At 38.3% G+C, this 25,767-nt stretch overlaps 3 protein-coding genes and 2 pseudogenes across 3 annotated transcripts; 2 read left to right on the top strand and 3 right to left on the bottom strand.

Moving 5' to 3' along the window:
* Positions 1–1,430: 1,430 nt before the first annotated feature.
* Positions 1,431–3,503, top strand: LOC143541456 (uncharacterized). The gene is made up of 4 exons (XM_077034280.1): positions 1,431–1,851; positions 2,396–2,743; positions 2,810–3,018; positions 3,095–3,503. Exons 1-4 carry the CDS (start codon positions 1,431–1,433, stop codon positions 3,341–3,343), a joined length of 1,227 nt encoding a protein of 408 aa, XP_076890395.1. The 3' UTR covers positions 3,344–3,503.
* A 1,072-nt stretch (positions 3,504–4,575) lies between these two features.
* LOC143541508 (coatomer subunit beta-1-like) lies at positions 4,576–8,917 on the bottom strand. Its single transcript, XM_077034324.1, has 4 exons — positions 6,872–8,917; positions 5,323–5,832; positions 4,863–4,948; positions 4,576–4,792 (listed from the first exon to the last, which is right to left on the bottom strand). The coding sequence occupies exons 1-4, from the start codon at positions 8,915–8,917 to the stop codon at positions 4,585–4,587; spliced, it is 2,850 nt and encodes a 949-aa protein (XP_076890439.1). The 3' UTR covers positions 4,576–4,584.
* Positions 8,918–17,606: 8,689 nt separating this feature from the next.
* Positions 17,607–18,893, bottom strand: LOC143541457 (uncharacterized; annotated as a pseudogene).
* Positions 18,894–19,974: 1,081 nt separating this feature from the next.
* On the bottom strand, positions 19,975–21,044 carry LOC143541492 (uncharacterized). The gene has a single exon (XM_077034309.1). It carries the CDS (start codon positions 20,992–20,994, stop codon positions 19,975–19,977), a length of 1,020 nt encoding a protein of 339 aa, XP_076890424.1. The 5' UTR covers positions 20,995–21,044.
* A 3,618-nt stretch (positions 21,045–24,662) lies between these two features.
* On the top strand, positions 24,663–25,728 carry LOC143541493 (uncharacterized; annotated as a pseudogene).
* The last annotated feature ends 39 nt before the right edge of the window (positions 25,729–25,767 follow it).

Genomic DNA, 25,767 nt, shown 5'->3' on the forward strand with positions numbered 1-25,767 from the left:
AAAAAGTGAGAAGCAATAATGATACCAAATTTTAAAATATCAAACTAAACTACTTCCTGATAAGTGAATGCGTCTCTCACAAATTCTCTACTGCAAGAACTCAAAAAAATTAAATAATTTAGAAAAAAAAAGACAGAATTTGATTGAGGATATGTGATATGTCCGTTTACTTTTGGGCGGAAGCCACGACCACCACTTTGTTTTACTCAAAAATGATCTACATTAACAAGTGACTTTAGAAAACAACATATGAAATTATGAACCCATTAACAATCGAAAACCCAACATAATTTTTTTCTTTTCATTTTTCTATAAATGGTAATACTAATTAACTTAGAAAAGAATTATCATAAGAAATTGAAACGATGCCGACTGAACACTTAACGTCTTCCTGTCGTAACATGGATTTAGGAGGTGTATTTTATTTTACCTTCTTATGACTTTTTCTCGTAAGTCAGTAAGTTACAACAATGTAATTTATTAACTTAGAGCATTCATTCACAGTTCGTTCTCTATCCCAATCTCTATAATTACACTATAAAATACTATATTTCTCTTTCCTTTTTAATTAAATAATACATTTTTATACATTTATCATTACAGTATTCTATCTCCTCTACTCACAACCAATTCAACAAATAGATGCAAACAAAGTTTTCCAAAATTACAAAAAATCACTACTTTTTTTCTCTCCACTCTATAATTTATACTCACAATCGCTCACAGTCTCACCCTATAATTTGTAAATTCTCCTCACATAATTTTAGAGAATGGATTATGAATGCTCTTACACATTCACAAACATTTCCGATACCAAATAAGCTAGTAACTTTTCTATAAGTCGATAAAAATAAGCAATCCCAATAGTTAGGGAGTGTTTAAGATTCCTTATTTTACCTCCTTATAACTTTTCATTAAGTTAATAAATTATAAAAATGTAATTTATGAAACTTCTCCTCTCACAGTATAAGCAATCCTAAACACTTTATTGCTTTTCAAAAAATTAATAATTTATAAGTTGGTGAAAATAAACGATCCCAAACACCCGAAAATTATAAAATGATATCATACGAGTATTCCAAGGAAGAAAAATAAAATGAAAAGTTAAAAAAACAGTGTAGCATAATTTGGCGGGTCTGTGGGCATTGAACCTGGTGCCCTCTCCTCTCTTCCTAGTTCCGTACAGTATAGTAAAGAGGGTAGTGGCCTCTCTGACAATATTCTCTTCTCTCTCTCTCTCCTCTTTCTTCTTTCATTTCTATTTATTTTATTTTTATTTGCTCCCACACTGCCATCTATCTATCTATCTAATGTTGAACCAACCACTCACACCATTTGAAACATCGATCGATCGACTTTGTCCTAGGGTTCATTTCATTTTTCTCCACATTGTACTGATCTGTGTCTTTTTAGATCAGATCCAGTAAAGCATGGAGTTCCTTAAACTGAACAAGCTCAGAAAAACCCTTAAACCAAACCCTGCACCTTTGCCCGATGAGATCATCAACAAACAGAATGCTGAAGAAGAAGAAGAAGAAGACATCAGCAAGTCAGCTGCTGATGAGGATGATGATGATGATGATGATTTTATCATGAACGAAGTGAAGAGGAGGCTGAAAGAGCTCCGAAGGAACAGCTTTATGGTGCTTATTCCTGAAGAGGAAACGTGTGCCGAAGAAGAAGAAGAAGAAACCCAAACACCGGAGGAAGGCGAGGCGAGCTCCAACGAATGGAGAGATGTAGAAGAAGAGGGCCGCCAATTGTGGTCGTGTTTTGGGGCTTTTTATGATAAGTATTGCGAGCGAATGCTGCTCTTTGATCGCCTTAATACTCAGCTGCTCAAGCAAATTGGTAATGGTTTTTTAGCACATCCTGTTAGGGATGCCTTTTTTATGTTTGTACATTAAGCTTTTATCGGACAAATGAACGGTTCACAATCAGCTAGCTGAACAAAACTTGCTTGTTTATTAAGTGAAAATGAACCAACACAAACAATGCTTTATTTGATTTTAGCGATTCGGTCAGGCTACCAAGTTTGTGTTGGTTTTTAATTTAACATTCTTATTCATATGCTTCACATATAAATTAATCACACAATGCTCTTATATATTTTTGTTTTAAGTTGAGGTTTTACTTAAATCTATATAATGAGATCAAATGTCATTAAGAAATACTAAAAGCCTTTAATGAACAAACATAAACAAACCACATTAATGAACATAAATAGACGTAAACAAACACATTAATGAACATTCACAAACACAATTGAATGAGTTCATGTTCATTAATTTATTAAACGAACGAACATAAAAAACTTCCTACCAAACAGTTCGCGGAACATTCGGTTCGCTTACAGCCCTAGTGATTGTGAATGAATTTGTTTGTTTTGGATCAGGTTCCTTGCCGAGGTCTGTGTCGAAAAAGTTTCTATGTCTGTCATTGAAGAAGACACAGCCTCCTGAAGACGAAGACCTCAACGATCCGTATCTGGATCTCGAGGCATCATACGTTTCTCAAATGTGCTTGACTTGGGAGGCACTCCACTGCCAGTACACGCAGCTAATTACATGCCAATCCGAAACTTCCAAATGCTACAACCACAGTGCGCAGCAGTTCCAGCAGTTTCAGGTTTTGCTGCAACGCTTCATTGAAAACGAGCCTTTTGAGCCTGGCCTCAGGCCTGAAATTTATGCCAACACCAGAAACTCGTTTCCCAAACTCCTGCAGGTTCCAAATATATCAGGTGAGACATTCTTTTTTCAAAATTAAATAATGCTCTGGCTGGCTTGACGTGTATTGCTCTTGTTAGGTCAAGAGATGACAGAAGAGGAACAGGATATGCTGGTTCGCGCCCCTGATCTTATCAGGATAATCGAGAGCTCAATTCTTACTTTCCATATGTTTATAAAGATGGACAAGAATAAGAAGAAGTCAAACGGTGTCCGGAATCTGTTTGGAGGGCAAGGCCAGAACCAGATGGCCACCCCTCTTCAGCAGGTTCAGTATTCGCTGGATAAGGTAAAAAAAATGAACCAAGTTGTTTGAAGTTGGTTAAATATTAATCAACTAATTAATTGGCTACTGATGGATGCAGAGGAAGATGAAGTTGAAGGAGCTGTGGAAGAAGAGGAAAGGCGGGAAAAAGAACGAGTGGCCTGCAACGGAAGAGGAGGTGGAGGTGTTACTTGGACTGATTGATGTGAAGGTGATGAGCAGGGTGCTGAGGATGGTGAAGATCACCAAAGAGCACTTGATTTGGAGTGAAGAAAAGATGAAGAAGCTTGTTGTTGATATGTCAGGGAAACTAGAGAGGGACCCATCTCCCATTCTTTTCCCTTGTTGATTGATATCTATGTTAACTTCAACCTTGAAAAAAGGGGGATTTTCTTTTGTTATTTCTTCTGCTTGGAAAGTCTGTTAGTTTATTTTCTTTTGTCAAAACTCGAGTAATATCGAAGAGTTTTCGGGTAGTCCATGCTTGTGATTGGTTTATAATGTCTCCGTTAACCGGTCATACAAAATGAGGCTGCTGGCAAGCTTACCTCTCCGTTAATATGATATTCTTTTTGCGCTCTTGGTCTTTGTCAGGATTGGTGTTATTGTTGTACTTGACTAACAAAGCATCTTGAAGTGGAATTAAGCTTAAAGTAATGATTTTGAATGCAATGAACAATGAAGCATGTTATGGAATTAGAACAATTCGTTGAGTGCATTATATCAATGAGGTATATCGATTGCAGTGAAGACAATGATACATATTTACCCTAATGTATATCTAGGAGCAATTATAAAATACCCATAAACAAAACAAAGATTTATTCTGAACCAACTTGTCACAACACAAGTTGGTTAGGTAGGTTAATGATGTCAGCACCCCAAGCACTAGCAGCTCATTAACACGCTCGTCTTCGTTTCTCCTCGGTACCAGTCCTTTGTATCATTGGTCTTCCAAATGTCACCTTGCCCCAACAATCACCCTGAAGTCACAGTGCCTATATTTTCCGCTTATTTGCAAGCAAATGCTTTATACTCTTCAAACTATTTAGCATTTGTGTTTGTCCATTAGCTCTTTTAGTTACAGCCTTTTCTATTCCTTCATCATATTCACATGAAATGATGGTATATCATCCCAACTATCAAGCCAGTACCATTAGGATTGATCCTGATGGTGCAATGGTAAATCTCTTTCTAAATTATTTATTGCTTTTGGATTGATGTGAGACTTAAACATTTCATGCATCAAGATGTTTATAAAGACTATTTTTTTAAAGCTGATCCGTCACTTTGGTTTCATGTATATATTTTTGATAGTACAAATAGGCAAGGCCCTTCTTTTAAGCATATGGAATGAAACAGTAATATGACAAGCAAACAAAAAATGGAGTTACAAATCTACAGCCGCAACAAATAGTAACCTTAAACAAAGTCCGAATCCAAAAATATATCATTCTGTATGTGACATCCTCTTATGCACCAAACCTCCACCAAACCTGCCAAGATGGAAAAGGACGTAAGTTCTAAGAGAAACAAAATTTGTTGATTTGACAATTTGTATTTAGGTTTTTTTTTACCAAATGAAATTAATCAGGCAGCTCCTCCCTTCTGCTTAAGAGTGATTTTGTCTCCCAAGCTTAGAGCTATCCCCTGTGTTTTGCTCCTAATACGAATATATCCACTAAGCTTGCCATCTCCTTGCTTCTCGATGCTCAAATTTACCAACGCGTCCTCTCCAAAAACACTCTTTGCATACAAGTTGGCAGCCAGGAACTCACAATCACCTTCCAATGCAGACCTACCCCGTATATTCAAATTATTATCATTATTTAAAAAAAAATCTCACATATAAATGAAGTTGTACTTACGGTGAAGTGAGGCACTCCATGTTGGTGGATTTGATAATGTGGTCAAGGAATTCTTTCTCATCTTGAATCACAGTGTTCACAGCAACCTGGTAATTAAAACATATGCACATGAATACACATGCTATATTATATACTTAATTACCATTTATAGCATGAGCATGTAATATTTAGTGCAGGCCCCTAACATATGCACATTGAGCTATGTTATTTATAGTTTAATATTAAGGTTTATATATATTTAGTTCAGTGGGCCCAGGAAAAGTTCGTCTAGTGCTTCTGGTTTCTCACATTCAATTATTCTTCATTTACTTTTACATACTAAATAAAGTACAGTAATTATTTGATTTACAACCCTTACTAAAAGTTAGCTGTTCTGTTTCACCAGTTACCCAAAATGCAAACCTAACCCATTTTGCCACCTTTAAAACGCTACTAGAATATAAAGAGAAAGTATTATTACCTTATTTTCCCAATCAAACTCAGCCCACATAGTTCTAAAAGCCGCATCACTACAGACAGCTGGAGATATATAATCCATAATGTCAATATGAATATCATTGAGGACGATGACAGTGCGCTCCAACACAATTGAAGTTTCATACACAATGTTCCCAAAAATGACCCCCGTCTCTGTTGATGAAACCTTAATGTTGGCTTTTATCTGCTTGCTTGATTCAGGGGCAAGTGTATAGTTCTGTGGCCGTTCCACAAGTTTAAGGTCACCCATTGTAGCCAACTCCAAACAAAGATTCTGCAGGGTTGCTTTGGTTCGGTTGATAACAGTTACATCAAGCACAATATCATAGTGATTCACAGTAACAAAAGCTTCAGCATACACTGGATCACTGAAACCGGTTAGCTGAAGAATACGGTTCAGTTTATTGGCATCATCTCCTTCCTTAATAAACTCCCCAGTTGCCCGCTTTAGATCATCTTGAACCTCATCCTCCAACTCCAGCTGGCTCATGCCCTACACTCATCCATAAAACAAATGTGTGATTTAATAAGTGAGTGCAAATATAAATCAAGCATAATTATAAGAGAGGTATTATCACTTCAATAGTTGAGGCTTATAATCAAGCATAATTACAAGCCTCAATTTAAAAAAAAAAGATAATACTCCTTAATACATTATCTCGAGTTTTAAAAAACAACTTTCAAATTCATATAGGCAGTGTACAAACAGCAGCTAATAATCTCACACAAGAAGAAACACATTCATTTTAATACAAAAATGGCCTTTTGATCTTATAGTATGAAGCATCTGTGTTAGCATGAACTTTTCACTGAATGACAAAACATCAAGATTCCAGTAATTAACAAAACTGTAGAGCATGAAACTGCCATAACAGAACAAGACTCCAACATAAGTTAAGCAACACACTTGAAACTTAAAAAATGACTTCCACAACCATAGTTAAACTATAAATAGCAAACTGGTAATGTGTAGACAACACCATATGAATTAAGAGAGACAACTTCTACAAACATACAAATGATATATTTTTATGGATCGAGTATACATAAATGAAGTTGAAAATGACTACAAGTCTATAATGATCAGATCAACTAATTCATGTAATCCAGGTTCAGGTGGAACCAAAATTGCGTTCACTTAATTCTTTATATTGGCTTAATCCTTTGAGCCCCACCCAAAACCTGATTAAGCACCTCACTGAAACACTCAAAAATTAAAGTGTTACTGGCCTCAGCCTTGCCAAAAACTAAAAAAAAAACTAATACATTACTAGATAGTGGTCAGATCTTCATAAATTGCAAGAACTCAGATAATAATAATAATCTCATGATAAAGCATTGAGAATTCAATCAGACATGGTGAAGAAACTATTCACTTCAAATATACTGTAGCAATTAAATTTATTGATAGATATGAAAAAAAAAGTAAAATAATGTGAATACGTGAATATAACTTGCTAAATGTGATCATATAAAAAAAAAACAGCCACCAAAGAACAGAAATAAACAATGAATAGCAAGAATAATCGTACCTTCCTGCTCTTCAAATGGTAAAAGTCAATGAGATCATCAGGTTGTGCATGTGACACCTGAGCCTTGGCTTTAAATTCCTCTGTTTCCCTCAGTTGTTTATCAGCAAGCATTTGAACAAAACTTTCACGGCAAGATTGCAGCCATATTTTCTTGAGTTCTTCACCTGGATTACAAAGCAATCTTATGCAAAGAACAATCCGGTCATTAGAGTCATTATCAATCGGGTGTGGAAGAAATGAAGACTGCCCAAGTTGTAGCATCGAAACAATAATCAGCAAAACTTGAGTTGATGCTTTATTAACTTCACTTTTTGATGGTTGAACCTCCGCCAAACGCAACTCGAGTTTTGTCAATGTGCAAGCTACAACTGCCCCAAGGAAGAAATCACCGGTTAGAAGAAGAGATCTCAAATTCCCTGAAGTCAAAGTTGTATTGACCACAGTAGGCGGTGAAAAAGCGGTCTCAGAAGCTGCACTTTGGGTCGCATAAGTGCCATCAGCAAGAATAGCCGGCCGTTTAGATGAAACAGTAATCGAGTTAACTTGCTGAGATTTCTTTGAAGAATCATTAGCATCCCCTTCTTCTGAAGCAATGTAAAACGGTAAGTCGCCAAGACACTGTTTTATCGTTGAAATCCCACTTTCAACTTCTGATAGCGAAAGACAGTACTCACTAATGATCCAAAGCGCACAAGAACAAACACGTGCGGATCGAATTTGGTAAAAAGTGTCTAACAACCTTGTTATAATCGAAACCCTTAACTTTGGATTTGTTTCAATAATTTCTCGTACAAAAACAGCTACATCCATTGCAGAAGCAACATTACTATCACCCAAGAAATCCATTAGCAAATGCACAACTGTGCTTGCAACTTCAGGGAACTTAATAGCACATGAATGGATTGCTTGAATGAGCATTTGGCGATACTCACCGTCTTTTTCTAACTCTCCACTCTGAGTTTTTACAACTTCTTTCTTCAAAGTAAGTACAACTTCATTGATGTTGCGTGGAGTGATCAAATCAAGAACAATATCAAGTGTTTTTCTTCTAATATCATGATTAGGGCTTGAAAGAGCCCTGAGTATATCCATTATCATATCAACCATAATCTCCCCGTGAGAAATTTTGAGTTCATTTAGCCGATCAAGAACAATAAGTTTCACATTATTGTCACTTTGAGAGAGCAGTAGCTGGCAATAGGTATTAGCTGCAGCCTTGATTGCAGTAGGAGCAGACGACAATGACACGAGCGTGCCAGCACATTCATATATAACAGCAGCAGAAGGAACGTTTAATAGCGATATAATAATCTTTATATACTTCCCCTTTTCCCCTTTGTTAGCTCTACACACTTTACGAATCAACTCCAACACAACCATTTGCAGCAGTTCTCCCCATTCAGCGACTCGGTCAACATGGGTCAAAAGGTAATTAACTGCCCGCTCCTGTGCACATGTGAAAAGCATGAGAAAAGCGTTTCTTTTTGCAGATTGATCCGCTTCTGTTGTAAGAAGTTTCTCAATCATCTCGGGAGCGTCAACCAGAAGCTGTTCGCCTTGTGGAAGCTTGTAAATCGCCATTACAGCAAGTACCGCATTCCTTCTTATATACGGATGGCGATGTTCAAGATTAGCCAGTATAGACGGAATCAACGGCTCGATAATCTCCGCCTCGTTCAGCCGACAAAGAAACCGTAACGTAACACCGCGAATGTACTCGTTTGGATGCTGGAGATTGTTTCTCAAATTCTGACAGATCAAAATCATTTCCGGCAATATCTTTCCCTTGGAGTCGGTTTTATCAATAATCTCTAGATAAAGAAGCAGCAGCTTCTGAACAGTGTGGTCCTCTGACGGGAGAACGTACCGGACGATTGTGATAAAAAGTTGAGGCAGCGTTTCCCCGTTGAGCAAAAGCATGACAGCTTTCTTCATGGCGTCGACCTTTGCAGCGTCGTCATGGCCTTCAAGAGCTTCCTTGATCTCGTTGGCGAGTGCGGGGGTTCCTTTGTCAAAGTGGACGAGCAGAGAAGACGTTTTCTCCATCCCTGGTGGTTAGATGAGATCTAAAACCTTCCTATTTATAACACAAGATCATATTTCAATTTCAGAAACCGGAAGCACAAAACAAATATATGTTTATATTTCTATGTAACGGATAAGAAGAATTGAATTGGAAGAATAATAGTTGAAAGAAGTTAAAAATAAGAGTCGTAGGTCATTGCAAGCTATAACATATCCATTTCAATTAGATGAATTAGATCTGAAAGAATTAACGAAGCGTCATGAAACACAAATGGCAGATCAACAGTACATGTGCACAATTAAAGACCTAAGCTTAAGCTAGTCAATATCACAAAATTGAACAGACAAACTGCAGAATGAGAATGTGATAGATATGATATACCTCAAGAGTGTAGGATGGATAGTAACGAGAGATCTGGTGGCGAAAATGGATCGACAAAAGTGGAGATCCGATCCGATTAGATGAGTCAGTGATAAGGAGGATGAGAGGAATCAGATCTCGTTCAAGGACGTCAAAATTGCAACCTATACACACACACTATCACCGGAAATTAATTAATTTCCCTAACACTCAACGAGTTAATTTATGAAAAGAAAGAGAGGTTCTCCTTTTATATTTTCTTTTAATATCTTCTCTTTTTTTTTTTTTTCTTTTCTTTTAAATCTTCCTAATTTGAAAAGATACAATTTCTTATTTACTCGTTATTTTCTCTTCTCTCGTCTTCTTTTCTGTCTTTTAATAAAATTCGGAAACTCCCTTTTTATATTTTTCTTTTCTTTCCTTCCTTAAATGAAACTCAGGAACACAACAAATTTTTTCCTCTCTCATTTTCTTTTCCTTTCCTCCTTTAAATGAAACTCGGGAACACGGCGTAAATAAATATAACTAGGATTATTAAACCGAACAAAAAAACACGCGTAAAAACGTTAAATCACGAACGCGTTGTGAGTCAACGCGAAATCAACCTGTATGAGGTCATACATCAAAACTAAATAAAAGAAATAAACTCGTCTAATACCAAAACATAACAAATTATCATATACATAACAAAAAAACCAGCATGTTACAATTGCGAACCGACGTAAATTCGTTTAGTATCGGTAGTACTAACACAAATTGGTGAACATGAGTAAGCCAAAAAAAATCATATTTTAAAAGCTTGGTATCAAACGTTGAGACACGGATATAAAAACATGTGACGATGGAATAATTTTAAATCTTGAAAAATGTTTCGTTCATTTTAAAGACTAACTATAATAAATACGAAAGCAAAGTTTAAGAAAACCGTTTAACCGACAAATAAAACATGTAAAGCCGACAATTACGCAAGTTTAAGGTTTAGAAATATAGTTTTTTAAATCTTATAATTAATTAAAACAAAACGTAAAATAAAGGGAATAAAAACCATCTGATAGTAACTATTTATTTTAATTGTTTTATTAAGTCTACGCATTGTGGTGGTGGGAGGGACGCATCGAGAACTTGGTTGGTTTTGGTTCAATTAGTTACGTTGTTATGAAATTCAGTTGGTATTGGTTTACTTATTTATGGTAATTCTTATTAAAGGTATAAGTATTATTAGTTTATTTAAGAATCAAAGTTAATTATTATTCCTATTAGGATACTTAATTCTTGTGAGATATTTAACAAAACTGTTAAACTTAGGGGACTAAAACTGTCAAATAAGTAAAGTTGTAAGATAAAAAAAATTGGGCTGGGGGATTCAAACCCGGGGGTTAAGTTTGCGAAGCTTTATGTACATTGCATTTAACCACTCCAACTCTTTTCTTTGATATTAAATGGTTTTCATATGTATATATCTAAAAATTGCTTATGATAGTGACCCAGACTTCCATATACATAACATAATATAGTGTTACTCTAAACTTATAATTGAAGAGACCGTTGGTTTTTTTAAAGCTATACCGAGAATTACACCAAGATCATCCGTATATGAGCGGGAAACCAACACAACCAAATGTTGCAATCTTCGTGAAAAAGCATGGCAGTTACTATCAATAGTTGGACAATTGTATTAGTGGGAAATGGGAATACCTTTAGCGGAAACTCTTTAAACGACCAGTTGCCGCTAAACCAAGGTAACACTTGGTTCTTGAAGTCGTCATTTTAGACTCGATTACATGCATGTGCGCCAAGGGTGGGCCGCTTATACATACATAACACATATAATGTGTGTGTAATTAGTGGTAAGTAATTAATTATAAACTAGTGCCTAAGCACACGGTTCCTTAGTATGTTAACTTGGCACAAAGATAGACTTTTGTCATAGTAAAAATGAACATTAAGAATATGAAAACAAACATTAAAAAATTGGTTTAACGAAACGATTAGTTTGTGTAAAACGATAGCCTAGTCGGATTTAGCATTTAAAAGTTTAGTTTGTTAAAATTATAATTATTAAAATATCAGAATTAAAAAAAAGCTTGTTAAATATTATAGTTACATTAAATATTATAGTTACATTAAGCATTTAAAAATAAAAAGAAATTTAAAATTATAACTAAATAATAAAAAGAAAAAAAGAATTATAGAAAAAGGTTGGTCGAGATAAAAACATAGGCTTTTTACACGGGTATGTAAATTTAAGTCAAACATGATGTGTCATTTTGAAAGGAGAAAAAAAAACTTAAAAGAGTTGGTGTAGGGGTATGGTACTAAACCCGGTTTTACGACCCTAAATTTATTATGTTTGGCTTATTTTATTATACGGACTAATACAATGTTATTGGGCTGAGGGGGTTTTGTGGAGGTAACCCTAACTGGGCTAGGCCCATTAGGGTACCATGATGGTGGCCATGAGACTCTCTATATAAGGAGGTCTTCACCTCCTTATTAGAGGAAGGGATGCTCAGTAAGAGCTGCCATCATATATTTTTGAGTCTGTAAACAAGAGATCCTTGAGATTTCTTAGCAGTCACCTCCACACCCCCAAAAAGCCATTGCAGATCTCAAGCAACCGGAGAAGAAGATAAAGGCGTGGTTCGTTCATCTCGAAATCCGTGGAAACATCGTCATGGATCAGGTCAGATTCATTGCATGCTTCGACATTGGCGCCATCCGTGGGACGGCAACGAACTACCCTTCGATTTTCGTCTCGGTCCTCAGATCTCTCCCAAGAAAAACCCAGATCTGGAAGTTTACAGAAAGAGGCTTCAAGACTTGTTCTATTAAAGCTCAAAAAGATCCATAGATCTAAAAGAGGCTTCCAGATCTGTGCAAAAATGAAGCTGAAAAGGATTTGTAGATCCAAAAAAGAAACTACCTGATTCGGATGATCAAACCTCCAGATCTGTGATGGTTTTAAATTCTCTCCGCTCCGAGCTTCAGATCTATCTAGATCTGATTTACAGATCTGGATTACAGACCTGGATTTTAGGTTACAATCTAGATTACGGAGACTCCCGCCGCCATGCACGCGCGCCAGCGAATTCTCACTCCGCGGAAACCACCATGTGGGTTTTGCGCAAAAGACTCGCCGCCATACATGCGCGCCCGCGAGTCACCGCTCCGCCACCATGCATGCGCACTGCCAAGGAGCAAGCTTCGCCACCATGCATGCTCGCCCGCGAGTCACGACTCCGCCGCCATGCATGTGCAAGCCTGATTTTGATCTTTGCATACATGTTTCACACTTCCTTTTATTAATTTGAGCAATATGACAACATTATATTGACATCAAACTAAAAATAAAACGAAGTAAAACATACATGCGCGAGCTTCAAGCTCAAACGCGTTGACGAGTTTTAACTCTAAGACGTCAGGGCCTTAGCCCAATAATATGAGCCTTAGCTCAAATTACTCATAGCATCCATCCCGCGTATTGCGCGGCTCTACCATAACATACCTAAGCACAACTAAGGCAAAGCACATGCCAAAACACAGTGGTTGAGGTTTCAGGTCGGGGCCGCGAATGGGATTATAATGGATGCGCCAAATATAGACGCGCAAAGGCTAAAGAACTCATTCATAATTCCCTTTAATAAATGCACAATAACGTCGCGCAAAAGAGGAATAACGAAATGCCAAGACACGTGTCAGCATATTCAAAATATCGCAAAATAGCCTGAAATATGACAACTATTAAGGAGTACTTAATAAATTCCTTACAACCTTGTTCAAATTTCAACGTGTAAGCATACCTTATATTCAACAAGCACACGCGCGCGCCATCGTGCATGCGCCACCATGGTTCGATGTACCGCCATCACGCATGCGCCGCCGCGATTCAATACATCGCCACCACGCATGCGCCACCACGATTCAATACATCGCCATGAAGCAGCAGCGCGCCGTCACTCATGCGCGCCAGCGCCGAGCACCGCACCACCGCGATCCAACACCAACCAACCACGTGCATTGACGATTCGTTTTTACCAGAGGGATGGAATCACGCGCAACGCGCGTGCAAGAAAAGAAAAAGAAAAAACAGGCCCTATTGAAAAAGCAAACTTGTCTAATATCTATCTTATCTCGCTCGCGCGAGACAAGACACATTAGACTGGGGGGCTTGAAGGGGGTATGCACCCGCCCTACATCGAGCGAGGCGGGTCAACCCACAAAATATAGACGAGGCTTAAAATCAGGATGTCATGAAGACACAAAGCCAAAACCTACACGTATGCTCACGCATATGCTCACGCATCACGTATGCTCACGCATCACGTATGCTCACGCATATGCTCACGCATATCACATCCGCCCGTGAAACATCTGCGCATGGCGCATATCACATACGCGCCAAACCAAAAGGTTGGGAATCCCCAAACCCATACGGCTACACGCCATATTCAAAGGTTGGGAATCCTTATAAACCCACATGGTCACGCGCCAGCTTAATTATTCTTATAGCTCGTAAGTCGCCTCGCGCGCAAGCTTTATTATTTTATAGCTCGTAAGTCGCCTCACGCGCCAGCTTAATTATTCTTATAGCTCGTAAGTCGCCTCGCGCGCAAGCTTTATTATTTTATAGCTCGTAAGTCGCCTCACGCGCCAGCTTAATTATTCTTATAGCTCGTAAGTCGCCTCGCGCGCAAGCTTTATTATTTTATAGCTCGTAAGTCGCCTCACGCGCCAGCTTAATTATCCTTATAGCTCGTAAGTCGCCTCGCGCGCAAGCTTTATTATTTTATAGCTCGTAAGTCGCCTCACGCTCAAGCTTAATTATTCTTATAGCTCGTAAGTCGCCTCGCGCGCACGCCAGCTTAATTATTCTTATAGCTCGTAAGTCGCCTCGCGCGCAAGCTTTATTATTTTATAGCTCGTAAGTCGCCTCACGCGCAAGCTTAATTATTCTTATAGCTCGTAAGTCGCCTCGCGCGCAAGCTTTATTATTTTATAGCTCGTAAGTCGCCTCAATCGCCAGCTTAATTATTCTTATAGCTCGTAAGTCGCCTCGCGCGCAAGCTTTATTATTTTATAGCTCGTAAGTCGCCTCACGCGCAAGCTTAATTATTTTTATAACTCGTAAGCTGCCTCGCGCGCAAGTTACATTACATTATTATCGAGACGCGCACTCTATCTTTTATCAGGCCCCGCGCCACTATTGTTATGATGCGTGCTATATCTTATTCATGCTAGTGCACCATCATTATCATAAGGACCACAACATGTCACCATCATGGAGAAAAACCTCCCAAAACTCAAAGACAATAAAGACAATGCCGAAGAAAAGGGAAAAAACCGCCTCACGTCCTAACACACCTTATAAAGTCCAGCGCTCCACCTAAACGCTTGCACGCCTAGGAGCAACACTGGACTTGGGGGGCTTGTAGGGGTATGGTACTAAACCCGGTTTTACGACCCTAAATTTATTATGTTTGGCTTATTTTATTATACGGACTAATACAATGTTATTGGGCTGAGGGGGTTTTGTGGAGGTAACCCTAACTGGGCTAGGCCCATTAGGGTACCATGATGGTGGCCATGAGACTCTCTATATAAGGAGGTCTTCACCTCCTTATTAGAGGAAGGGATGCTCAGTAAGAGCTGCCATCATATATTTTTGTGTCTGTAAACAAGAGATCCTTGAGATTTCTTAGCAGTCACCTCCACACCCCCAAAAAGCCATTGCAGATCTCAAGCAACCGGAGAAGAAGATAAAGGCGTGGTTCGTTCATCTCGAAATCCGTGGAAACATCGTCATGGATCAGGTCAGATTCATTTCATGCTTCGACAGTTGGTTTAGATAAAAACAAATCATTCTAAATGCATATGTATGTGTGCTGTATATATACAAGTTGATAATTTAATATGATTGCGTACGATACCATAGTGAACTTATGACTTGGTAATAATATTGTTGCTTACTGTGTTGTTGGATTAGTCTATTCAATTACCACAACTTTAAATCTCTCCTGTTTTTCAAATAACTTGGAGAAGTGATTTGGATTTTTGATGAAGGATGCTAAGAAAGTGACACATCATGGTCAAGTTCTTTACCTATTTCTGCACACATGGCCTATGTTTTTCTATGTTCTCATTCGTTATATTCCATATAGATAGTCTATAAATGTCAAATTATAGAGTTTGTTTCAACAAACAAACTTCCAGTGGTGACAAACTTTTGTATGATGGAAGTACAAAAATTATTTATTTACTTGTTTTACATCGATAATACTTTATATTAGGATGTCACTCGTGTCAAGTTAGAGGATACTTTTTATTAGGGATGCTAATTGTGTTTGGTTGGAGGATGGCTGGTCTCTTGTTTGCGGATTAAATTGTCCAGCATGAACACAATTCATATATTTATTCATGTTGTACCGCGACAATGCATGGTCCTGTTTACTAGTTATTGATTTAGCGTACTAAAATTCATTATGATGTTTCAGATTTGCCACTTGGCAGAGGCACTTGCATCTTAGAGTGGAGATTCTGTTCAAACCTGGGCAAGAGTGTAATTGAGCACCCGATTGTTTAAGAAAAAGATGAAACTTGAACTACGTTATATAAGGAAGATTGATCCAATACTCAAGCACATTTAGGTGCATTAAGAAGTGCTCTCAAGAACATCATCTTGACCCTCCATAAACTAGCAAAAGACGATGATAACCGAAGCCAAATCCGTAATGCTTCGTCTCAAATATCCAATTGAGTAGAGATTTTAACAGATGACTGGAGTCTTGAAAACATAGCATGGGCTAAATGGTGTTGTAGAATTATACCTTTTGCTAACTTTATTCTCCAGTTTAGGTAAGTTGAATTGCCTGCTCCTGGGACAAATTCACCAAGAGCCAACAAAACATATAGCCATATGGTTTCTCTAATCTTCCTTCACATTAATTATGCAATAAAACTTGAAACAACAGATGGCATGTAGAAAAAAGGATATGACTCTTGATGGGAATCTTCCGTCTAGAAGCTCAGCTGTAGCAGGCAAGAAAACGAGCCTTGGCCATTGCCTCATGAAGCATGCGCTTTTGGCTCTTCATCCAGTGCCGGATATAAGAAGAGAAATTCGATTCTTTTTCTTTTTAGTCTATGGATATCGAATGTTGCTTACACTTCTGAAGCATTAAGTAGAATATGATGCTCTTTCTCCAAACGAAAGAATGAGTTAAAAGTGCCCATGGCAATCTAATTTGGCCCACCCCGAAAGCCAACAACAGTTGGTATTAGCTCATATGCACATGCCCGGAGCTTTTTTTGTTGCGAATAATCTATCTATCTATCTATCTATCTATCCTCACAACTGCACACAAATTAATTACTTGGTTATATGAAATTCACATAAAGATAAAAAGAATAACATGACTAAAATTCTGATATTTAAACATACCTGACTGACTGTCCCGACTTTAAAAATTTCAAAAGGCCACCATAATCTCAGTTTTATATTTCTCATCATATACTGGTATGTGTCTGCAAATAGTATACGAATCCATGTCTTCCAAAACAAACCGGAGAGCTTAAATATTAAAACAAGGGACCGTCTTCTGCTTTCACAGTTGGATTGACAAAATGTTGCAACGTATATGCATTCTTATGAATGCAACCTTCTAACTATGTTTCTAACTCAACAATTCCTTTTCTAGCAACAAAGGCTCGGACACCAGGGATCACCCTTAGCAAATGGATCACGCTTTCGCCTGAAGAACATAACATGATGACCCGGCCCATCTATCTAGTAGGAAATCCACGACCGGGAAACCCCTTAGTTCAACCCGAAACAAAATGCTCCAAGTGAGACTCCAACCCACGACCTACCATAAGAAAAGTCACAGGGCTACCGCTATACCAATTGGTTTCTGGTTTCTAATTGAGCAACTGTCGGTTTTCAGGCCCCTTGAAAACGCACACACTTAAAACTCACGTATATGAACTATTTAATCTGCTACATTCATTCATACTCACCCATGTTCTAAATAACACAAAAAACATGTGATTAAATAAATAACTTCCTAATAACTTGACCCTCTAAACTTGAATTCCTGCTGACCCGTATCCGACCCAGTTTGACCCGTCAAGATTAACCCAACAGCAACTATATATTATTCATTTGAGAATTTGCATCACCAAAACATTCTTGAATCAATAATAATCCTAGCTAGTTGTGTATATATAAATTATAAAACAACATATATATCATCCGAACAATGAATTTAAAACTTATTCAAGTAAAGAAAGGGTATACATACATACATACACATTACAAAAACTCTTCAAAACTATACCACATGTAATGTAATGTCATTGAAGAAAATAACCAGATAAGAACAATGCAAAGAAAAATAAAAGACTACCGTAGATAAGAATCGCCTTCTGGCCCGAAGTCAGCGTGTTCCCCCCAAGCCCAAACTGCTGGTTCTGAGCAAACCCAGCAATCTCCACACTCTTACTCGCAAAGAAGCTTTTGGCAGCACCACACGTGGGACACCTCCAATCGTCCGGGACCTTATCGAACGGCAGCCCGGGCGGTATCGGGTAAGACGGGTCACCGGCAGCCTCATTGTACAAGTACCCGCACGACCGGCACTCGTAGATTCCGGTGTTTAATACTGCGAACTTCTCCTCTAGCCTACGTGGATCAAACTGCTCTGTTTCTGTTGGTTCTGTTTTTGTTTCGGTTGAGGATTCGGGAATGTCTTCTTTGGAGACATCGGTGGATTTAGTGATGATGAGTTGGAGTTTGTGTTTGTGGAAGGTGTATGGTTTGAAAGGATAAAAAGGTGGTGGTGGTGGTGGTGATATGGGGTGGTTTGGATTTGAGAGAATTGGAGGGTTGAGTGAGGCGAAATGTGGCCGATGCAGCTGAAGCCATTGATGATCGACCGGTGACGGTGAGCTCAGAGTAGTTGATAATTTGAGTAGATGATGATGATATGTGGGATTGGTGGATAAGAGAGAGTAGATGGATGATGTGCGGTTGGGGATTGGATAAGACCGTTAAACCAATATTAGCTTAAATGTAAATAACGTTTGAAAGAGAATACGCATCGGGTTTGAGAGAATATGCTTGTTAGTCATTATAAACGGCGTTCCCGTTTATTGATATCAACGCTAACCGATGAAACTCGTGCATCTATAAAATCTCGTTACGTGTTAACGTTTTTATCAGTTTGACATAACTAAAAATGGATCTAACGAACGGACAGTGACGGATCTTGAACATCTAATATGGATGAGCATTAAGTAAAAAAACCTAACTTTTTTTCCTACTTCTAAGATACAAAATGATGAAATGTGAATTGTAGAAACCTAGTCTCTGTTTGCTTAGCTGGTTGTTTCCATTTATCGATTTCACTCCCACACGATTTAGTTGCGAACATCGGGCCTCAACAAACAGCGACAGTGCCCAATCAATCGATTAATTGATTTCACACCCAAACGATTTCTCCAATTCACCGGCTTGCTTCTCAGCTTCTGTTCTGACTAATGTGTCAAACCTCACAAGTCAGTAAGTTACATAGCATGGCACAATAGGGATAGCACTGAAACCCAAACCCGATGGGAATACCTGAAACCCGACATACCCATTAGGGTTTGGGATTAGTTTTGAAACTTTTCACGGTTTTGGGATAGGTCTGGGATTTCTAACATACCAAATAGTATGGACCCAATTACCCGATTATATATATATATAGGGGTGGGATTCGGTACAAATCAAATTAACCTATTAAACATGCAAATAACTAGTGTAATTACAATTTTGAACTGGAGTAATTATGTTATAAAAAATAAAATAGTGTAATAATAATTTTTGAACGGGAGTATTTTTGACGTGTTACAAAATTAGGGTGCTTAATTTGGCTCTCTAATGGCTAATGGACCTGGTAAATTTTGATGGGCTGGCTCCGTCAGATCCAACTGGCAGAGTCGGTCGACAAGCATTTTGTCGCCGCTGCTTTCTTCCGTCTAGCAACCGCACAAAGTGTTTTGAGATATAAATCGTATAATCCAAAATGTATTGGTCGTGTGACATGTTATAGCTCTAGTTATATCGAAACCGAAATCTGGGATTCGCTGGGGAATTTAAGTTTGTCAAAAGATGTGAGAATTGAATGAATAAGCTAAAGCTTATTCCACTACCATGCAATGACCTTCATAAAGACTGATGCACTTGCCAATATTATGAATACAATACAACACATAATCAGCAGAAACAAACAATTCCAAAACACATTCCACTATATGATAGAAACCAGACCAGGACTTGTCTATAACCACGTAAAACAGAATTCTAGGAGAAATAAAAGCAGCGAATCAATGTATGGTTGCAAGGGACAGTAAAACCGCAATCAACTATTGCATCGAAAAAACCCTGCCTGTAATCAGCAAACGACACTGCAACAGTTCCGAATACCAGAAACAAAAGCCACTACTCAGTATCATGACTTTAATAAACTCAACAATCTGATTACTAATCAGTTCCTTCAAAATCCAGACTCGGTTAGGAGATAACTAATCATATTTTTAAAGAAAACATTCATCCATCATTTTGACAATTACTACCAAATGTCCAATACTTAAATAGAAAACGAACAGGAGAACATTCACAAACAAAGCCCATACCGATCTCATTTCATTCAGGCTAACAACAAGGGTAAGTGTGTGTGTGTCATATCTCCCCAAGATATATCTGTTTATCACTGCTGCATGATCCTATGATAGGCTCAGTGGGGTGGAAGACACATTCGTTGACAGATCCAGTGTGGCCAGGAAGCTTATAGAGTATGCGTCTTGAAGTGGTGTCCCAAATATAAACCATCCTATCAGAACTACCAGCAGTAACCTTGCTCCCATCAGGCGACCAGCTACACTTGAGAAGGTTCTGCTCCACATTGTGCTGGTGTCCCTCCATTATCTTCACACAACGGTTCTGCGGGGCATACGGACGCATGTCCCAAATACGAAGAGTGCAGTCCATCGCATTGGTAAGGAGGTATGACCCGTCAGGGCTCAGCTGCATACCCGTTATCATATTCTGATGGCCTTCAAGTGTCATGGTAACCTCATTTCTCCTAAGGTCCCACACTTTGACAACATTGTCAATTCCACCGCTGTAAATCTTGTCTGAAGCATCGGAAAAGGCAACAGCTGTAATCTGGTATTTATCCGGAAAGGTCTGGATGGCACCCCTTTGACGCAGGTCCCAGAGCTTAGCAGTGCCGTCATCAGATCCACTGACAACAAGAGGTGGACCCCTCCTAGAAGGAGAGCATGAGTTGACAAAAGATGAGTGCTCTGCCATCTTCTTTATCTGCTTCCCTGTCTCTACATCCCATGCCCTCAACGTCTTGTCTGGGCTAGCTGAGATTATCTGGGACCCATCAGCCGTCCACTGTAGATCCAGCACAGCATTCTTGTGGCCTTTCAGAACCATGTAGTTCTTGCATTCACCAGTGACATGCCAGAGGAAGATTTCTCTGTCATGAGACCCAGAGGCGATCACTGTTCCTGCTGGATTGAACTTCATGGTATAGATGGCACTCTGATGACCAGTCAGCAACATGATAGGTGACAATAAACTTGACGTTCTCTGTTTACCGTTTGGGTTTATATTCTGGTGACCACTATACGGTGATATATCCATTGGGCGGACACCCATAACAGACAAGGCCCTTTCACCTGCTTGCATTTTGGCGTGTTTGATAATAGAAACAACTGAAAAATAAAAATATAAGCCATGTCAGTATCATCAATTTTTACTCACTTGCAACGAAGAAAAATGAAAGCTTAATTATGTAATGAAGCTGCAAGCAGAGGGCATTCGGTTGACCGAATTTAGTTTTAGAAGATGCTTCATCACGGAGCACCAAGAATTACTCAGATAAAGAATGTTTTATGAGACAGATTATGAAACAGAGAAACCAAACACCAGATAGCACTGGCGTTCCACTCGATGTTGATACAAAATGAACGATCCTTTATACTACAAGGACTAATAATTATTGTGATATAAACAAGCTCCAATTAGTCCAAGAAACTCGGATATGGTTTAGATAATGCTAGTCAACCCCATATAAATGGACTTCCTCCTGGCACATTACAATCGCAGGCGTGTTCACCATTTGGTTGTAATAAATAATATTTCTCCCAAGAGTAATGCAATTTGATGCCATTTCTCCCTCATTCACGGAATATGAGTACAAGTGTGTGTGTGTATAAGTACCAAAAGGCGAACAGCCTCAAATGAACTTAGGATCTAGATCATATACATGCCAGTTACAAGGTCCATACACCTTTTTTTTTTTTTTTTTACATATTGCTAAAACTGGGAGATTATTACCAACTTGAAATTGGACAGAAATTTAGCTAACTGAACATATAAAATAATTGAATTGCATAGCATAGCATAGCATAAGCTGATTAACTTGGCATCCAGAGATTGCAATTGTAACAATCTTAAGAAAACATTAAAACCTATTAAACAAACGCACTTAAAACAGGCAAGGAAAGGAAAGGAAAGGAAAGGAAAGTCATCTGTACCGGCGAGAGTGGTAAAATGAATCTGTTACTTGGCAGTTATGAAGTAACCGGCGAAGTCCCGCTGTTCGCCCGGCCAAAGTCTGATGATTGATGATGATTTAGCCCTCATTTCGATTTGTTATATTTGGGTTAAAATAAATAAGTCGTGGGCTAACAATACACTCGTATGAATTTCGGTGGGAGCAAAATGCAAAATAATGGCTAAAATTTTAAGTCAGCGTAAGCTCGGTTAAAACAACATAATCAGGTCAAAGTGGGATCACGGGACTCTAGTGTCATTTTGTTAGACAAAGTAATTTCACAATTAACATAATTTAGCTGATGAATAGTATCATTTTGTGAGACAAAAGCAATTTCAAAATTAATAGATTTTAATTACTTATATATGGTTTGAACTAGGGCTTGTTGATTATCCCAGTTATATACAACATACAATTGTTAAAATCATCCAGTGGAGGTTTTCTTGCACTAATTTTATTTGAAAAAATAGCCGATTGTTTATGTTCTTAAATTAGTGATCATCACGACAAACCTAATTATTCATTTATGTTTCTATGAACTCGAATCCATAATTATAGGATTTTACTAATTAGTTTACCAAACTTTAAACCAATCGGGTGTAATCCATTTCTTAATCATTGTTTACAACCTCGTATTTGCTAATTTCTACTTATTGTTAATATACTTTTGAAATCTTAATCATTGTATGTGTTTTTTAAAAAATTGAATTGAATCAACTTGTTAGTTCTATCATTTTCATATCAACATCTAAGTGAAATGGCAAACTTCATTTCTAATATCTTCATCAATTTAGTTAGCATTGGTCATAAATTCTTCATGGTTCGAGACCCTACTTGTCCTAATTAGTAAAGTTGATTAGGAACACACAATTCTTCTTATTTGATCAGCCCTTCCACATTGATAAGGAATTACTATTATAAATCGAACCCGAGCGCAAAATTGACCTAATTAAGGTGGTATAATAAATTGAAATGCCTCGCTTAATAACGAAGCAGCGGGAAACAAATATGTTATACGTGCATTTGACCTTTTACTCCCATTGCATACTCTTGATGTTTGATATTCTCATCATCGTTCCTTATTGGTTAAGATATTTTAAGTTGTAATATTATCACTACGTCGATCAAACCTAATTGTTGATTTATGAATTTAATTATAATATGTTGTGTTTTGATCAAACCATATTAAGCATTCCAATGTTTTTTGGAACTTTCCTTTTGGAAATGAAAGGATTCTTGAATTCCAATAAGCATGGTATTTGATTAAAATTGGTTTCAAATTCTAATTCATTCTGTATCCAAGTGAACACACTATGTCAAGGGATTTAGATTCCGATTCCTCCAAATTCCTTCGAATTCCATGAAACGAAAGTAATATTAATGTATTATGTTTAACAGATTGCGGTATTCAAATTCTAAACTTGTTTATATAAAGTCATGCTCAATAAAATAAGAATTTTCACAGCGTAAGTCCTGTATCAATCAATCAATTATGTATACCCTGTTATAAGTAAAGCGTGACACTTTAAATAATACATAAATTACATTATATGTAAGAGCATTCACAACAAGCTCCTAAGCCGTATGCCCGAGATCTACGTGGCAGCATGGTGTACCCAAGTGAAGTCAAATTATGCACATGAGTTCACGGATGACAATTGTGGGGGCCCATGGGCCATTCCCTCTCACATGCACATATATAGATATATTATATATCTTTATTTTTAACGGGGTTTGTGGATGTTTCTTGTTATGTGAAAAAATAAAAGTTTTTGAGAAAAAATTGAAATATAACATAAAGCTATTGGAGTTAATGTGTTAATTTCAAGAGGTTTGTTGTTGTAGATACTCTAAGTTACACAACAACGAAAGTAGGTGTTTGGTACTTTGGTTTTTTGTTCAAGCGGAATAACCTAAATCCATAATATGTTAAACTAGTTTTTAACCCGGTGCGTTGCGCCGGACAGGTCGGTAAAAATCAGACGGTGGTCAAAACCCAAGCTGAATTAAAACCAAATATACAACAAAAAAATTATAAAAATTGAGATGGACGAATGGGGTGAGGTCAGTCGGTAAAACTCGAGCATTGGTAAAACCCGACCATTATCGATCCCGAGCGTTGAGACGGCGAGTCTACGGGAATTCGGTTGAAACTGAAAAAAAAAATTGACATTTGGTCTGTCTCCGTTACGTATGTTATAGTAATTAAACAAAAAAATAAAAACAAAATTTGCGAACTACTTTGGTGCCGCCAAATGGCCCCTATTAAGCACTTGCTGCGCCAAACTTTTTATTTATTATATAGTAATAATAATAATGATGACATTTTTGGGCCGTAATTTAAATTTTGCCCACGGCCCCTATTAAGCACTTGGTGCCGCCAAATGGCCCCTATTAAACACTTGCTGCACCAAACTTCTTATTTATTATATAGTAATAATAATGATGATGACATTTTTGGGCCGTAATTTAAATTTTGCCCACCCCCCTAAATTGGTAAGAATGCACTTTTAGGCCACAACTTTATATTGCAAGTCAAATCGAAATTAGGGCTCAATCCTACCTGACTGACTTCATCGCTGCTCCTGTCGATCAAAGTTAGAGATTCATTTCACCTCTCGCCGGTTTCTGTTTCATTACAGGTTACTTTCCTTTCAATGCGTTTGTTTGTTTGATAGGATTCGTTGTTTTCTTAAGATTATTATTATAGTTACAATCTCTGGATGCTATATGCTATGCAGTTCAATTAGTTTATTCGTTGCAAGTGAGTGAAAAATGATGATACTCGTCTTCAGGAAGTAAACATCAAACACGCCAAAATGCATGCAGGTGAAGGGGCCTTGTCTGTTATGGGTCACCGCCCAATGGATATATCACCGTATAGTGCTCACCAGAATATGAACCCAAACGGTAAACAGAGAACATCAAGTTTATTGTCACCTATCATGTTGCTGACTGGTCATCAGAGTGCCATCTATACCATGAAGTTCAATCCAGCAGGAACCGTGATCGCCTCTGGGTCTCACGACAGAGAAATCTTCCTCTGGCATGTCACTGGTGAATGCAAGAACTACATGGTTCTGAAAGGCCACAAGAATGCTGTGTTGGATCTACAGTGGACGGCTGATGGGTCCCAGATAATCTCAGCCAGCCCAGACAAGACGTTGAGGGCATGGGACGTAGAGACAGGGAAGCAGATAAAGAAGATGGCAGAGCACTCCTCTTTTGTCAACTCATGCTCTCCTTCTAGGAGGGGTCCACCTCTTGTTGTCAGTGGATCTGATGACGGCACTGCTAAGCTCTGGGACCTGCGTCAAAGGGGTGCCATCCAGACCTTTCCGGATAAATACCAGATCACGGCTGTTGCCTTTTCCGATGCTTCAGACAAGATATACAGCGGTGGAATTGACAATGTTGTCAAAGTGTGGGATCTTAGGAGAAATGAGGTTACCATGACACTTGAAGGTCATCAGAACATGATAACGGGCATGCAGCTGAGCCCTGATGGGTCGTACCTCCTTACCAATGCGATGGACTGCACTCTTCGTATTTGGGACATGCGTCCGTATGCCCCGCAGAACCGCTGTGTGAAGATAATGGAGGGACACCAGCACAATGTGGAGCAGAACCTTCTCAAGTGTACCTGGTCGCCTGATGGGAGCAAGGTTACCGCTGGTAGTTCTGATAGGATGGTTTATATTTGGGACACCACTTCAAGACGCATACTCTATAAGCTTCCTGGCCACACTGGATCTGTCAACGAATGTGCCTTCCACCCCACCGAGCCTATCATAGGATCTTGCAGCAGTGATAAACAGATATATCTTGGGGAGATATGACTTACCCTTTGTTGGCATGGTTGTTGTAGCTTGAATGAAATGAAATGAAATCTACACAGCAGC

Source organism: Bidens hawaiensis, unplaced genomic scaffold (assembly GCF_021521415.1).
Source record: "Bidens hawaiensis isolate Kalapana, Puna unplaced genomic scaffold, B.hawaiensis_p1.1 tig00012605_1, whole genome shotgun sequence".
In the NCBI taxonomy this organism is placed as follows: Eukaryota; Viridiplantae; Streptophyta; class Magnoliopsida; order Asterales; family Asteraceae; genus Bidens; species Bidens hawaiensis.